Genomic DNA, 16,879 nt, shown 5'->3' on the forward strand with positions numbered 1-16,879 from the left:
CACTTCAAAAGAAACATTCATTCTCTTACATCATATGAACAGACGTGATATAAAACTGATGAATGGTAATTTGATCATGTTGTTTCAATAGATTTGCTTATAATGAATGTAATAGGGGTTTTTATGTTACTTTATGAATGACTGAAATTGCATAAGATTAATTTGATCAATATAAATGTGAATTAAATGAGATTCCTCTTCAGTTATCAGAAATTAATATTCTTAGTTTTGCTGATCTCTCTGCACCTCTTTTTCCATGATCATGTTTATTGTTAGTGTTTGTTTATTTGTTTGTGTTCTATTTTTTGTTTCATTAGTTTAGTTTAGTTGTGTGTAAATCAGTCTCCAACAAAGGTGTCATGTGATGCAGTGGCGAGGCCAGAAATGTTAAAGTGAGGGACTATTCTGTCCTCTGCAGGCGTGTGTTGGGCAGCATATACAGATTGATGAACATTTTAACGTGATGAAGAGGCTTCACTGCTTTGTGTGCTTGACGCTATGAGTCATTAACAAAAAGTTTTTTGAACGGTAGTTTAGCTAAACTTATGGCAAACAGCGCCATCTAATGGGGAGGAAGGATTACGTCAGATATGACATGATACTGACCTTGGTGAAATATGGCCGACCTCAATGCCTACTCTAAAATCATTTCACAATACATGGGATAAAAATAATGACAATTAAGATTAGTGAAATCTGATTTATTGTCAGCCAACAGTTTCATGAAAACAGCAAAATCCAATCATTAATAAAATAACCAATGAAAAAAAAAAAGAATAATAAACACAAATAAATAATCATAGGCGGAGCGTCAACGCGTTTTACAGCATTGAGCAATGAAGCCAATCACAGACATGTCTGTTGATTTCTAAAACACAATGACCAATCAGAGGTGTTTAAGTGAGAATCCACTCACTGCTTTTTTGAGTTTTTGTCCAGTGTTGAGTTCTGCACGCTCGTAAATCCTCTCATTATAACAGTGTATATAGCGGGCCGGAAGGTCCAGAAATAAGATACAGATCCACTGCTGGCATATCAGTGGGAAACGCAGTAGACACTGGCAATAGTACAGTGACTTCCCACAACAAATCATTAGTCTTATTTTTGGACCTTCCGGCCCGCCATAAGTGTAGACATTATGTAAATAAGAGATTTATTGAGCAGTGTGGACAGCTTCATGGATTATAACTGAACTTCATGAGATTGAATCATCGTGATGAACTAAGATGAGTGACAGCTTTTTAGTGATTATAAAGGGATCGCTCTAGAGTATATATATTACATTCAGAATTTGAGAAAATCTTTTGTTTTTCATGCTTAAGTGACATCCACTAAATTCATGTATTTGAGCAATACTTATTGTATTTTTATTATTATTTTGGGTCATTTGATTGGGTGGAGCAGCCGTCAGTCTGAGTGTGTCAGTGTCACCTGACCTTATGTAGCCTCACCACTGATGTGATGAGATGAGAGTGAAGATGAATGAAACCAGCTTTAGCTTCAGATATCAAACACATTAACTGTGATTTTTTATTATTAATTTTTTTTATTAAATCATTAATTTATAATGTTTAAGTTAAATGTGATAATGTTTTAACAGTGATGATTGTTCTCAGTGTTACTTACACAGCTGATCTAGTTGCTGTAACCACAGGCAGCATCTTCTGAAGAACTTCATCTCCTGTGTTTACTGCGTCACTATTTGAATAAAAAACAATTATTAATACTACTACTACTACTACTACTACTACTAATAATAATAATAAGTAAATAATACATTACATTCCTTGCTAAATATCCTCATATATTTTTAATTAAACACTGCTTTATAAAGGACATGTGAAAACGTTTTTTAGTATTTAACTGTAGAAGCTACCAAACGTATTCAGCAACACAGATTTGTTTTTTCTGTTTCTTGTCAATGTTGCAGGTCTTCATTAGTCTTCATTTACACTACAACACTTAGTGCACAGATCTATTTTGACATCAGATTTTTTGTCCCGTCCGTTGCTATGGTTATCACTGTCAGTCATCCTCCAGTTCCAGGATTCTCCCACATATTGATATTGGGATCTTCTCAAACAGAAGGCTGCATCCTAGTGAGGTTGTGTCTTTCCTAGTCCAGTCCTTCTGAGGCTTGTAGACTCGAGTCCTCCTCAGCATTAAACACTAGAATGAGACGCTCTAGTAAGTGTGCATGGCTACGTCACACATGTTCTGCCCCCATGATCACAGCACGAAAATATTATTAAAACTTCATTTTAGAAACATACTTTGTATTAAAAATCTTTATATTAACTGGCTTGTTTATTAATGCAATACAGTGAATGACAGCCGTCTGTGTCTCCCAGTGGATTACATTATTGTCAGTTTAGTGTTCAGTGATTAATTTACACCAAAACAAAAGATAACATGTGTGACTTCATCTCCAAAAACATTATTTTTGTCTTATATTTCATAATGAAATCATAAGCTCATTGCGGCTCGTTTTTCATCAGTTCTTCTTTGTGAATTGGAATGTGTGCAGAGGATTGTGGGAGATTGAAGGACATGAAGGATACACTTGACACATCCTTCAAAATGAGCTGAATTAAGGACATGAAACGAAGTCTGCCTTCAAAGGATCCTTCAAATTGAGACGGTCTTCAGAGACACTTAATGACGTGTCAGTCGAGATATGCAGCCTTACTAGGACACAGCCTCCGTTTGAGAAGCACCCGCAAATTATGTACAATATCCCAGAAATAAATCTGTGCCCCATGATTTAAACACCTCTGATCTCTTTGTTTCTCTTTGTTCATAATGTTTTAGACTGTAATGATTGAACTCAGTGTTACTTACTGATCATTTCTGCCTCCAATTAAGTTGTTCAGTTCAAACTGATGCATTGTCTCCTCTGAGGTCAACAACACAAAAACTAAAGCTGACCACTGAGATGAGGAGAGTTTCACATCACGTAATCCTCCATATGATTTCTTATGAGGTTCAGCTTCGTTCACTAGTGAAAGATCACCCAGTTCATTCAGACAGTGAAACAGATTGATGTATTTATCTGGAGAGTGATTCTTACTGATTTTTTTCTTAATGTAGTAAACTGTTTTCTCATTGTTGTGAGATCTGTTTCCTGTCTGTGTCTTTAGTTCTTGTAAGAGACTCTGATTAGACTCCACTGACAGACCCAGAAGGAAACGAAGGAAAAGGTCCAGATGCCCATTTTTACTGTCTAAAGCCTCATCCACAGCTCTCTGATGGAGATCAGATAGTGAAACTTTGTCTCCATTAGTTGGTTTGGTAATCTGGTCAAACACATTGATGTTCTTGTTTATAAAGGAGAGATGAACATATAGAGCTGCTAGATGTTCCTGAATGCTCAGATGAACAAAGCAGAAGACTTTCCCCTGATGCAAGCCCAACTCCTCTCTGAAGATCTGAGTGCACAATCCTGAGTACACTGATGCTTCTGTCACATCAATGCCACACTCTCTCAGGTCTTCCTCATAGAAGATCAGGTTTCCTTTCACAAGCTGCTGATAAGCCAGTCTCCCCAGTTTGAGGATCATGTCTTCATCTTTTACTTTCTTCTCATAGTCCTTCTCATGTTTGATGTTGGTCTGAAGGATCAGGAAGTGTGTGTACATTTGAGTGAGAGTCTTGGAATCTCTCCTCTCTCTGCTTCACTCAACATCTTCTCTAGAACAGTGGCTGAGATCCAGCAGAAAACTGGGATGTGACACATAATAAAGAGGCTCCTTGATGACTTCAGGTGTGAGATGATCCTGTCGGACAGACTCTGATCACTGACTCTCTTCCTGAAGTATTCCTCCTTCTGTGGATCACTAAAACCTCGTACCTCTGTCACTCGATGGACACACTCAGAGGGGACGAGATCAGCTGCTGCTGGTCTGGAGGTGATCCAGATGAGAGCAGAGGGAAGCAGATTCCCCACAATGAGGTTCATCAGCAGCTCGTCCACTGAGGCTGATTCAGTCACATCACACAACCTCACATCGCTCTGAAAATCCAGAGACAGACGACTCTCATCCAGACCATCAAAGATGAATGAAACTTTATACTTATCACTAGATATTTCCATTTCTTTTGTTTCAGGGAAAAAGACATGCAGAAGGTCTGAAAGACTCAGTGTTTTGTCTTTCATGAAGTTGAGCTCTCTGAATGGAAGTGGAAATATGAGCTGGACGTCCTGATTCTCTTTCCCTTCAGCCCAGTCCAGGATGAACTTCTGCACAGAGACTGTTTTTCCAATGCCAGCGACTCCCTTTGTCAGCACAGTTCTGATGGGTTTGTCTTGTCCAGGTAAAGGTCTAAAGATGTCATTGCATTTGATCGGTGTGTCCTCTATTTCTGCTCTCCTGGACTGTGTCTCAATCTGTCTCACCTCATGCTCATTACTGATCTCTCCACTTTCACTCTCTGTGATGTAGAGCTCTGTGTAGATCTCATTCAGGAGTGTTGGGTTTCCCTGCTTTGATATTCCCTCATACAAACACTCAAACTTCTTTCTCAGATTTGATCTCAATGTGTTGAGGACTTCAGCAGGTTTAGAGTCATGGCTGTAAGATGAAAATACCAAATTATTACACAAGTTAATGTAAAGTGAACAGCCATAAATTACAAAATGGATTTGTTGTTTGCTGTATTATGGGACACAGAACATCATTAGGTTTGAATTATTAATCATGTGTTTGAGTGATGTGTGATGTGATGCAGCACTTAAAATTAAACAACAACAACAAAAGTCCTACATTTTACCTGTAACCAGGATTCATGCTTTCATTAAAGTCATGTGGTTGAATCACAGGCATGAACACAGTTTTGTTTTTTACTGGTCTGGATAGAAGATTTGACCTTAAATCAGAATGAAGAGGGTAAAGAATCAGATGCACTGATATTGATGTAATTGTGTCATTAACTGAGTAACGGACAATATTAACAATACAATACATAGAGCTGTGCACAAGAGCACAATGATTATCATTAATAGACTGGAACTTGCAGGATATGATCTTAGAATTGTTTGGATCAAATCCAAATGCTGTATATTAATAATAATTTCATAAAAATCAAATACTACATGAACATCTTTTATAGAAATAATATACCTGAGATCAGGCCGTGTGTCTTCACTCTTAAACACTGGTGGCTCAATCATAGACCAGTTACTCTTCATAGACACACAGCTGGACTCTGGGTTTGAGCTCTTCTGCTGGACTGAACTGTAACAGAGAACAGATTCAATTTAATCCATTATATATATATATATATATATATATAGATAGATAGATTTAGTGTTCATTGTTTATGTCCATTTTTTTCTGAATTTCTAAAACACTAAACCCCATTTTTTGAACCAAATTCAGCCTAAACCAATTTGTTGAATAAATCACTCTTTCTGTAAAACCTTAGACAAGTACAGGCATTTAGACAGCATTTGCAAATTATCATGCACTCTTTTTGCAAAACTCTAAACACATTCTCACTCACTTAAACACATATCACACTGTGATGCACTTGTGTTGCAAAACTCAGTTGTCATCATTTACACACAACAACTCTAAATTTTTGTAAGAAGTGGTGGACGAGGATGAGGATGAGGACGTGAAAGAGCAGGAGAGTGTTGTAAAGGATGGATCCGCCACACTAGAGGGTTTTCCCTTTGCCTGACAAGAGACCACATTTTGCAATTGCACATTTTTTTTTTTTTTTTTTACCGTTTTGGCTTTTGCAGTTGGACTACTGTATTTTTACAGTATTCAAGTGCTGAATATACAGACATTCAGCAGTATTCAATACAATCCTATACAATTGTTTCACTTTACTACTGTAAGTTGTGATTATTATACTTTATTACGTAATTGCAAAATTTGTTTACTGTTACAATGATGGTGTGGTTCTTCATTTTTTCATGCAGTGTCTAATGAATGATCTGTAGTATTAATAATATTGAGTCATGTGTTTGATCTCAAAGCATTAATTATTTTTGAGCACAAATAAAATGGTTTTGGGGCAATTGTTTGATTTTGCCAGAAGAGAAAGATGTTCTCTGAATGTAGTTTAAAGTTTTGATTTTGTGTTTAAGATTTTGAGAAAGTGGGTGATACATTCAAGAAATGTTTTAGTAATTCGGAAAAACTGTAATATAAGTTTCAAGTTTATAAAAACTTATTTAATTTTATAAAAAATAAAAACATTTCATCAAAAAAACTTTGAGGAAACTTTATGATCTTTTTATTTAATATTTCATGTTAGTTTTAAAACAAAAACACATAATATTTGTTCTGTATAATGCTTCTGTGACCTGTGATATCTTTGTCTGTGATGTAATACAATATTTAACAGTTTTTGTTGAAAGTACCTGGATCTTGGATAAAAATCTCCATCTCTGGATCCTTGTGAATCAGTCATGATGAAGCTGCAGGAGAATCTGATGAGTTTGATCTCCTCCACTGACCCTTAAAAAAAATTTCACACACAAAATGAAATGATTGAATTAATTAAACAACTTTCATATGTTCAGCTAAATTATCTTGAGTGTGGGAGAAAAAGGATCATGTGACTGTGTAAACTCAAGCTCAGTCATTTATGTTTACACATATGCTGTTAAACTTCTGAAGAATCACACACATCACCAAACACAAAAGAAACCTTGAAGTGAAAGAAACCCTTTATTAAAGATTTTATATCAAACAATCACTAAAAATGTCCTCCAGTGATTCATATTAATATGAGGAAGTCACCACACGTGAACACTCACCTCGATCAAACTTTTAGAAGATACAGCTTCTCAAATCTTTCAGCTTCAACAACAGGAAGGTACACTGAAATTCCTGCGTAAACTTTTCTATTAAACACATTAATGCTCTGTTTTTTCTGTATTGTTTTCGTATTTTACCTGCTTAAAATGGCAACAAGAGAATTCTAACTTCTTACTTTCACTTTCTATTTGTGACGAGAGAGAGAAAGAGAGAGAGAGTGACGTAAACAGAGATGCGCGTTCATGAGAGCACCAGTATGGACCAGCATGGACCAGCTCAGGACCAGCATGGACCAGCATAGGACCAGCACTTGAACAGCATAAACCAGCTCAAACCGGCATACCAGCTTCAAAACCTGGTAAGGTTACCAGCATATGCTGTTTTTTTTCAGGAGGGTACACAGTGCTTCATAGAGTTACACAGGCGTTACCCGGCACGAGATTGGTCCTGGTTAACTATTTTAGTAAAACACTCTCACACGTTACTTTTCTTTACTTTTCTTTACTTTCTTTACAAATTATTGCCTGAAGAAAAATGAAACTTTAAACATGATTATTTACAATCATTATGTTGGTAAACACAATTAGAATAATTTATGCTAAGCATGTGTACATTTTTAGGCAAACCTGTTAAGTTATTAAACAATATTTTATGTAGATTTCTTTGTGTTTTATATAATGACCACTAGGAGGTGTTTTAGGCTTATGTTTTCCTTGATTGGTTTTCCATGAAGAGTTGAAAACGAAAGTTAAAAAGTAATGCACGTTTGTTGCATTTTACCACGAAATGAGAGTTTTGTGTCTTTATCAAACACATTAATGATTTATCTCTCATTCACCCGCAAATAATTGGAATGTTATTTTTTATTACTTGGCCAATCGGTGGATATAACCATGAACCGCGTGCATCACTAACACACACACACACACACACACACACACACACACACACACACACACACACACACACACACACACACACACACACACCTATTTAGGCAGTGATTTTGGTAGCCTGACTGGAAAACACATTAGCCCCAAGACGTCAGGCCAGCGATTCTGCGAGCCCTGACCACTGTTGTAATAAATTATATAACACTACTAACCTACAACATCCACAAAACAAATGCACCAAAGTTTCATTTTGGGTACAAAATGGACAGTCCACCCTTCTAAATGTTTATGTTTATTAGTGGCTATAGCCCCATGTATTATTCTCCACTGGAGATCTGCTGCCCGTTTATCAATTGGCTGTTAAACAAAGATCTCCAACAGCCTTTCACCGACTAATCTGGGCCAGAAAAAAAAAAAAAAAAAAAAAAAAATCCACCCACGTAAATGTTTTCATTTCTTCCAAAGATCTCATATGGAGTACCTTTACACACAGAATATAAGTCTGTTTCTTGTCCAGCTCTTCAAAAGAACACAGGTGTACATTGGAAAATAAAAGAAAACTATTCTCTAACCAAGACCCTCTACCACCATTGGGGAAACATCAAGAAATGGGAAAGTGCATTCACACCCATCCTCCCACTGACCAATCACATCACAATCACTAGCAAAATCCTTCAGTGACTGTGGCAATGACTCACAGATCTTTTGATGCCTTTAAAATCTGCCATGCCTGTAGAATTGAATCATAAAAAGCTCTGCAGCTCTAATCCAATGACACCTTGACCAAAAAAAATTAACATTTTCTTCTGTAAACTTTGAATCAATGCCTTTGGTGGATTTAAAAACATAAATATATGCCAAAACATGGAAGCAGCCAAATTATTAATTACTAAGACACATACTCTACACTACTTTCCAAATTATTATGCAAGTGACATATCAGTAAGATTTCAGTACAATAAACATTCAGATTTTAGTTTTTCTAAGAAAATGTTTGTTTGTTTATTTATCCATGTCTTTTTAGATAACTGGTATCAATCTCAGACAAAATATCTAATCTAATTGATGGAATCTATGGATATAATCTATGGAAACCCTACTTAGAGGTTGATCCACATTATTAAGCAAGTCACAGTTCTCATGCAATATGGGCAGGAAGAAATATCTCAATGTTGTGCAAAAGGCATGAAAACAACTAATATTGTGTGAAAACTGAATGGATATTATTGAATTATCATAAGATTTGTGAGTGATTTAGAGCACAGCAGAACTTGGTCAGATAAAGGTTTATTAATGAAAGTTCCTGTCCAAAAAAATTTATTGTATTAAAAAGCCAGCAATAAAAAAGCCAGTGTTGAGCAGCAAACAAGTATTTGAAGCTGCTGGTGTCTCTGGAGTCTCGAGAAGCTCTCCGTGCAGGCTGACAGTTGTGCGTAAAGATGCATTTCAGCCACTCCAAACCAAAGCTCACAAAGAGAAACATTTACAGTGGGTGTAGAAATACATGAAGACTCATTTTTAAATAGTTTTATTCACTGACTAATGCCGTACGACATTGAATGGTCTAAATGGATGGGTTTCTGGATGCGATTGCGACGTCAGCAAGGAGCTGGCGGGTGCTACAGGTAGCCTATATGCACTTCAGACAGGAGCAGGGACCTCTCCAGGCCAGCAGACATGAGTATGTTTAGGGCAGAGATTGTATGTATAAATAAATAGTAAATTAAAGATTTGAATATTAAAATCTATCTGAATTATATAATTAAATTATATCTGAATTTTTTTTTCTCAATTACAAATTGCATATATTTAGGTCATGACTACCTATGTCACACTTTTTTGATGCCATTGGTGTAAGACAATCAATATTGATATTTTGTCCCAATCTCCAGGCAATACCGCTACACAGCATACAGGCAAGTTGTCCGCTGGGCCTATGGCATTCTGGGCAGGCACATCATGAAGCCCTTACCTGCATGTGTTGTGTCAGCCATTATGAGACAGTTTTCAGAGAAAGGAGGAATTTATAAAGGGACTGAATGGCCCCATTTTGGTGACGATGTATAAAAACTTGTAATTTATATAGAACTAAATCATAACAAAAGTTATCATGTGACAATTTAATGATAATAATAAGTTCCGGCTGCATGGTTACGGTGAGGCCTTCATGCAGCAGCCTCAGACTAATCACTTCTGCTTGGGAATCACACTAAAGTGTTGTTAACGTGTGTTGAATCGTGAATGCTGTGCTAGATACACACAACAGCCTCATCCTTGTTGATCCTCTGGAGGGATCTGGAACAGGGAGCAGGTGTAGTGGAAGACAAGACTCCACCTGGAGTATCCCACTCTCAGAGACTCCATGAGGGCTGATGCATGCTGAGGGAAGGAAGCAAAAGTTTAGATCACATTCATTGTCTGACTTAATGATATTTAGGAACTGCCTGAAACTGCTAACCGTGTGATGGCTTTTCCTTAACAGGACGGACTACACAGACACCTTTGAGGAACCTTGGGTAGTGAACCGCAAAACACACCTCACCATCACTGGATCGAGCAACTTCTCTGCTGACATTGTGGTTAAAATGCAGGGCTGCCAAGAGAAGTCTGTAGAAAAAGTATAATTTGTACCCATTACAAGTTGTGCATATGTGAATAAACCCAGAAGTAAAAACAACATATAGAAAATCTTTCTTGTATAGTGAGTTAGGGTGACGTGACTAAAAAGTTCCATTACTCATCGACAGGACACAATATCCAAACAGAATAAATCCTGGTCCCCATTAATAGGGTTTACCAAGATAATACAGTTCTACATTGTATTGTCATAAAGGTTGTAATGTTTTTTGTTAAAGGTGTTTCAAGTGGTGATGATTCAACTTAATATTCATTTTTGAGAGTGGTATGAGATGCTCTTGTTCAAACATTAACAATCTTTGCACAGCATCAATTACTGCACATTTACTGAAAGTTGGGCTGCTGTGTTAGACTGCATTAGTTTCAGAAAGTACTCATTCTTTCACCATCACATACTCACCTGCTGTACATCCCAAGGAAAGAGAACCCAGTGTGCTTTGGTGCAAAATGCAGGATGAGGGAATGAAATGCCTCCAGTGGAAAGGTCTGATGCTGTGGGGAAACTGGAAAAACAAGCACAATAAATATTCACTATACATTTTTCAGGCACATAATGGACACAGTATGTTGTACCTGGTTCCAGCAACTCCTTGTTCCTTGCTTCCCCCTCCAGAGGTGGATGTGCACAGCAGGGAAATGTAGGAGTGCCATGTTCTGGATGTTCATGGATGTCCTGAACATGGCTGACCATGCTTTTCCACTTGGCCTCCATCACATCTGCATCATTAGGAGTGGAAGCTGCAGTCCAGTAGAGGTGGTTAATAACAGCTGGCCTCCACAGCTTCAGATCTTCACAATCCCTCTCCTTTGCAGCAGCATCCAAAGCTTTCCCTAGACCTGTTTCGGAACAGAAACACAAAATGTTTAAAAGGAAAATGTAATTACCAAAACTACCTTCATCAACAGACATACTTTTGCCAATATGCCAGATGTCAAAAAAATGGCTTGTTCCTTTTGGACAAAACACCTCCCGCATCCACTTGGCAACCTAAAACGTGGGACACACATATTGATTATAAGAACATTTGATTTTAATTGTAAATAAAGTCAGCAGCAAGATTTTTTTGTGTACATGTGCGTCTTTACCTGCTGATTTCTGTCTGTGATGAGGGCTGACACTTAAAGATGTTGCTCAGTCAGAAACCTTATGCTGCGCTTTAGACCCTCTAACTCACACCAGGAGCTACTTTAGACCTCTGAGCTCTGTAAAACATTTGGTCATGTCAATGTGTAAAATTAGACAGGTGATATGAGTGTTTGATAACATTAACTTACCTGGACAAGTTGAAGATCTAAAACCGTGTTGATTCTGTCCTCAATCAAAGAGTATGTGCCATATTTTGCACAATGGCCAGGAGAATCTGACCTGTGAACATCAAAAACAGTTTAATTCAGATGTTTACGCACAAAAACTAATGCATTCAACTATATTATATCACACAGTTTTGACTTGTTTTCTATTTTAATGATATAAGCTGAAGTGTGCTACCTGCAGTCTCCAGACAGGATCAGTCCGCCCCTCATCTCGTTCAGATCTCTAATGACCTCTGCCTGCTTTTTTTCATACACAAACTAATATTAAAAGAATAAGGGTGGGATTCCTGAAGTGGTTCCTCATCAGATGTGTCACTTCTCATTTCCTCTGGGATCCATGACACATCACCAGGTTTGTGCATGAAAACAGAGGATGATTCATCATTGCTGTGCACAGGACTGGGCAGTGAAGTTGATGTTTGTTACGTAAACCTTTCTGTCTGAGTCCCACACTGACCATCTTGGGCTGTGCCTGGACAGCTAGAATAAGAATACGTCCACTTTTATGTAATTGTGCAACAGCATATGTCACTGCTTAGGTACCCCTGTCCAACCTACTGCAATCCCAAACAACAACTTTGTCACAAAATATAAATGTGTTAATTAAATTGTGTAAAAGTTGTACCTGCCTGCATCAAACAGAAAATGTTTTACAAATTATTTGCCCTCCTACATTATGTAAACAGATGATGGCATGTACAATTAGTTCTAGGTAAGAGTGTTAATCTCCCTGATGAACAATGTGAAGGTCAGAGGTTACACTGTGAGCCAAAGTGAAGCACAGATGATTGAGGGGCCAGTGGAGAGAAAGCCTCTTGCTCTGAGTCAGCAAACACTGCAGCACTGGCTGTAGATGCATCTTGCCCTTCATTGCTTGCAATGTCTCCCAAATCCTTATAAACATGATGATGACACCTGTTGAATCATAGGCTACGACGCAAGTTATGCTGCGCTCCAGACGAGGCTGGACATGGGAATATCCCAATTTAAATGGGATAAAATAGAAGTGTGTACTAAATTTCCTCATGCAATGATTATTTTGGGTGGGGATTTTAATACTGTTATGGATGAAGAAATAGACAGGTGGCAGCCTAAAAACAATGAAATAAACATGTGAATGAAAAAAAAACCTATGTGCACAGGGGCGTAGTGTCACGGTAAATCACGGAGACAAACAGACAGATCCAGGTGCAGGGTAGTTTAATGGGTAATCCAAAATCGTGAGTCCAGAAACAGGCAAGCGTAAAAATCCAAAAGGCAGTCAATCAGAGAACAGGAAAACAAACAACGAAACTGGTAAACTGAACTGAAAACTCCAGGACAAAGGCAGAAACAAACAGGGTATAACTAGACAGACACTGATGAGGGAACACAAAACAGCTGGGTGCAATGACATGAGATAATGAGTCCGGGAAGTGCGTTATGGGTAATAAAGTTCACAAGTGGGGTGAGACACAGTCCAGATTGGAGTTCCCTCTAGTGGCAAACAAGGGCACTACCAGTAATGATCATGACATTACCTCCCCTCAAAGGAGCGGCTACCAGACGCTCCAGACAAAAAAAAAAACAACAAAAAAAAACACAAAAACTCAGGAGGGAGGTGGAAAGGAGGAGGACCAGGGGGAGGTGGGATGGTGGGATGGTGGGCCAGGTCCAGAGTTTCCAACAGAAGGCCAGGGGGGAGCCGGGGGAACAGCACATGGAGACTCTAGTAGGATCGGGGTTCTGGCAAGTTGCCAAGGCGGTGCTGAAGGAACTGACCAAGCGGGTGCTAGCAGGCCTGGAGTCCTGGCTGACTGCCAGGGCGGCGCTGGAGGAACTGACCATGCGGGTGCTAGCAGGTCTAGAGTTCTGGCTGACTGCCAGGGCAGCGCTGGAGGAACTGACCAGGCGGTTTTCGACAATTCACACGGTCTTAGCGATGGCGGCAGGGCAGAGGGCCTGGGCAGTGGCGGCAGGGCTGACCAAGGGTGCTCCGCGGCCGTATCAGGGAGAGCGGGCAGCTCGGTGACGACCTCCGTGGCCGTATCAGGGAGAGCGGGCAGCTCGGTGACGACCTCCGTAGCCGTATCAGGAGAGCAGGCTGCTCCGGGACGGCAGCGGGCTCGGGCTGCTCAGGTGGCGCCGGCAGGGCAAGGCGCTTAGTTGGCACCAGCAGGGCAAGGTGCTTAGTTGGCGCCGGCAGGGCAAGGTGCTTGGGAAAACGAAGAGCAACCTCTAGAGTGGTCTCCGGGCCTTGAAGGACGGAGGAAGCCTTTCTCCTCCTTCTCCTCCTCTTATGATGGTGAGGCGGTGGCTCTGTGCCTACCTCATCTATAGGCACCAAAGTGGACTCACTGACTGGAGCGGGCTCACTGGCTGGAGCGGGCTCTGGAATGGACTCACTGGCTGGAGTGGGCTCTGAAGCGGGCTCATTGACTGGAGCGGGCTCACTGGCTGGAGTGGGCTCATTGACTGGAGCGGGCTCACTGGCTGGAGCGGGCTCTGGAGCGGGCTCACTGGCTGGAGCGGGCTCTGGAATGGACTCACTGGCTGGAGCGGGCTCTGGAGCGGGCTCACTGGCTGGAGCGGGCTCATTGACTGGAGCGGGCTCACTGGCTGGAGCGGGCTCACTGGCTGGAGCGGGCTCTGGAATGGGCTCACTGGCTGGAGCGGGCTCACTGGCTGGAGCAGACTCACTGGCTGGAGCGGGCTCACTGGCTGGAGCGGGCTCACTGGCTGGAGCGGGCTCTGGAATGGGCTCACTGGCTGGAGCGGGCTCACTGGCTGGAGCAGACTCACTGGCTGGAGCGGGCTCACTGGCTGGAGTGGGCTCTGGAATGGGCTCACTGGCTGGAGCGGACTCACTGGCTGGAGCGGGCTCTGGAGCGAACTCACTGGCTGGAGCGGACTCACTGGCTGGAGCGGACTCACTGGCTGGAGCGGACTCACTGGTTGGAGCGGGCTTACTGGCTGGAGCGGACTCACTGGCTGGAGCGGGCTCTGGAGCGGACTCACTGGCTGGAGCGGACTCACTGGCTGGAGCGCACTCACTGGCTGGAGCGCACTCACTGGCTGGAGCGGACTCTGGAGCGGGCTTACTGGCTGGAGCGGACTCACTGGCTGGAGCGGACTCACTGGCTGGAGCGGACTCACTGGCTGGAGCGGACTCACTGGCTGGAGCGTGCACACTGACTGGAGCGAACTCATTGGTTGGAGCGGGGTCTGGTTGACCCGGTGTGGCCCACTTACTCCGAAGTTCAAGATAGTGGACGAACCCCCAAAAGTCCAGGTCTCCCAGTCCATCCATCTCCCAAAGAGGTAGTAACGAGTTATCCAGGCAACCATTCAAAAGGTCCATTAAGGCAGCATCATTGTATCCCAGCCCTACCGCCAGGGTCCAAAACAATTGTGCAAAGCCTCCTACCTCCACCTCCTGTTGTTTCAGGGTCGGCAAATTTTCAAGACGACCCATCCGCTCCTTTACAGTAGCCGGAGGAGTGATACGGATACCCATCCTGCTGGATCTAGTATTGCTGGAGTTTTCTGTCACGGTAAATCACGGAGACAAACAGACAGATCCAGGTGCAGGGTAGTTTAATGGGTAATCCAAAATCGTGAGTCCAGAAACAGGGAAGGATAAAAATCCAAAAGGTAGTCAAACAGAGAACAGGAAAACAAACAACGAAACTGGTAAACTGAACTGAAAACTCCAGGACAAAGGCAGAAACAAACAGGGTATAAATAGACAGACACTGATGAGGGAACACAAAACAGCTGGATGCAATGACATGAGATAATGAGTCCGGGAAGTGCGTTATGGGTAATGAAGTTCACAAGTGGGGTGAGACACAGTCCAGATTGGAGTGCCCTCTAGTGGCAGACAAGGGCACTCCCAGTAATGATCATGACACGTAGTTTGTGGGGGGGATGGGGGGGAGGTAACCCCCCCAATATTCAAAGCCATCAGTTACAACCCCCCCAATACAATACAACCATACCAACGTTCAACCTCCCCAGAGTTGAAACCAAATCTACGCCCTTGTATGTGCAAGATTGGATCTTTTGGATATCTGGAGATATACTTACCCACACCAAAGAATGTATACCTGGAGCAATAATGATTTGACTAAACAATCTTGTTTTGATTTTTGGTTAATTTCTGCAAATAGTGCAGATGATGTTGAATTAATGAAAACTGAAACTTCAGTATTAACAGATCACAATAATTATTAAAATCAACAAAGATGCTGTAAGTCCAGCTGGTCCTAAAAAAATGTATTGGAAATTAAATAAAAACTTGATAGAGAATGAATGGTTTAAAAATAAAGCCACTGAACTTATTGGAAAATATTGGAAACAGGCATGTATCTTCAATAAATTTGGTCACAATTGGGAATTAATGAAATTTGAAATGCAAAGCGTAGCTATAAGTATAGGGTAAAAAATTGCAAAAGTAAAAAAAGAGAAAGAAAATAAATTAATTGAAGAAATAATAATATTTGTTTACTGGATAATTCTAACAAATGATGAACTTAATACTTAAACTCTTTGCAATTACAATTAAACACAATTTATGTAGACAAAGCTAGAGGTGACTTTATAAGACGTAGACAGAAGTGGATGGAAAACAATAAACAAGTATGTAAAAACAATCAAGATATCGCTGAATATGTCACCCAGTTTTATAAAAATATATATACTTCAGACCCTTATAATGATAGAGAAACAGATTTATTTTTGAGTAACATTTCTACACAAAGAAAATAGATGAAGAGTTTAAATTATTTTGTGACAAAGATATTAGTCTAGAAGAGGTTAAAAATTGTATTGTAGGCTTGAAAGATAATAAGTGTCCAGGGAACGATGGGTTTACCAGTGAATTCTATAAGATGTTCAGTGGTCAGTTTTCTCCTCTTTTAGCAGCCATGTTTAAAGAATCCATTGAATGTGGGGAATTACCTGCGACTCTCAAACAAGGTCTTATTACAATTATTCCTAAGGCTAATAAGAATAAACTTTACATGGACAACTGGAGACCAATTACCCTTCTGAATAATGATGCTAAACTTTTTGCTGTAGTTTTTGCCAGAAGATTAAAGAAAGGTCTGGAAGAAATCATTGAGAAAGAACAGTCAGGGTTTATGACTGGGAGACATATCAGAAATAATATCAGATTAATTTTAGATATGATTGATTACAATTGCTTTATACCAACTGATTCTTTTATTCATAGACTTTTACAAAGCATTTGATACCGTGAGTCATGAGTTTACGTTCAAA

At 40.3% G+C, this 16,879-nt stretch overlaps 1 protein-coding gene across 1 annotated transcript; it reads right to left on the reverse strand.

Annotated features, from left to right (window-relative positions):
* Positions 1-1,606: 1,606 nt before the first annotated feature.
* LOC125249085 (NLR family CARD domain-containing protein 3-like) lies at positions 1,607-6,925 on the reverse strand. The gene is made up of 6 exons (XM_048161287.1): positions 6,773-6,925; positions 6,374-6,470; positions 5,121-5,234; positions 4,771-4,866; positions 2,842-4,571; positions 1,607-1,698 (listed from the first exon to the last, which is right to left on the reverse strand). The coding sequence occupies exons 2-5, from the start codon at positions 6,421-6,423 to the stop codon at positions 3,620-3,622; spliced, it is 1,212 nt and encodes a 403-aa protein (XP_048017244.1). The 5' UTR covers positions 6,424-6,470; positions 6,773-6,925; the 3' UTR covers positions 1,607-1,698; positions 2,842-3,619.
* Positions 6,926-16,879: the final 9,954 nt, after the last annotated feature.

Source organism: Megalobrama amblycephala, linkage group LG16, assembly GCF_018812025.1.
Source record: "Megalobrama amblycephala isolate DHTTF-2021 linkage group LG16, ASM1881202v1, whole genome shotgun sequence".
Lineage (NCBI taxonomy): Eukaryota > Metazoa > Chordata > Actinopteri > Cypriniformes > Xenocyprididae > Megalobrama > Megalobrama amblycephala.

Bases quoted from the DNA above. Each gene is read 5' to 3' on its own strand.
- LOC125249085 (XM_048161287.1), bottom strand. From the start codon at position 6,423: ATGACTGATTCACAAGGATCCAGAGATGGAGATTTTTATCCAAGATCC. The intron at 5,235-6,373 runs GTACTTTCAACA...TCTCTGTTACAG, and splicing joins GATTTTTATCCAAGATCCAG to TTCAGTCCAGCAGAAGAGCT. The intron at 4,572-4,770 runs GTAAAATGTAGG...TTCATCTTACAG, and splicing joins AGCATGAATCCTGGTTACAG to CCATGACTCTAAACCTGCTG.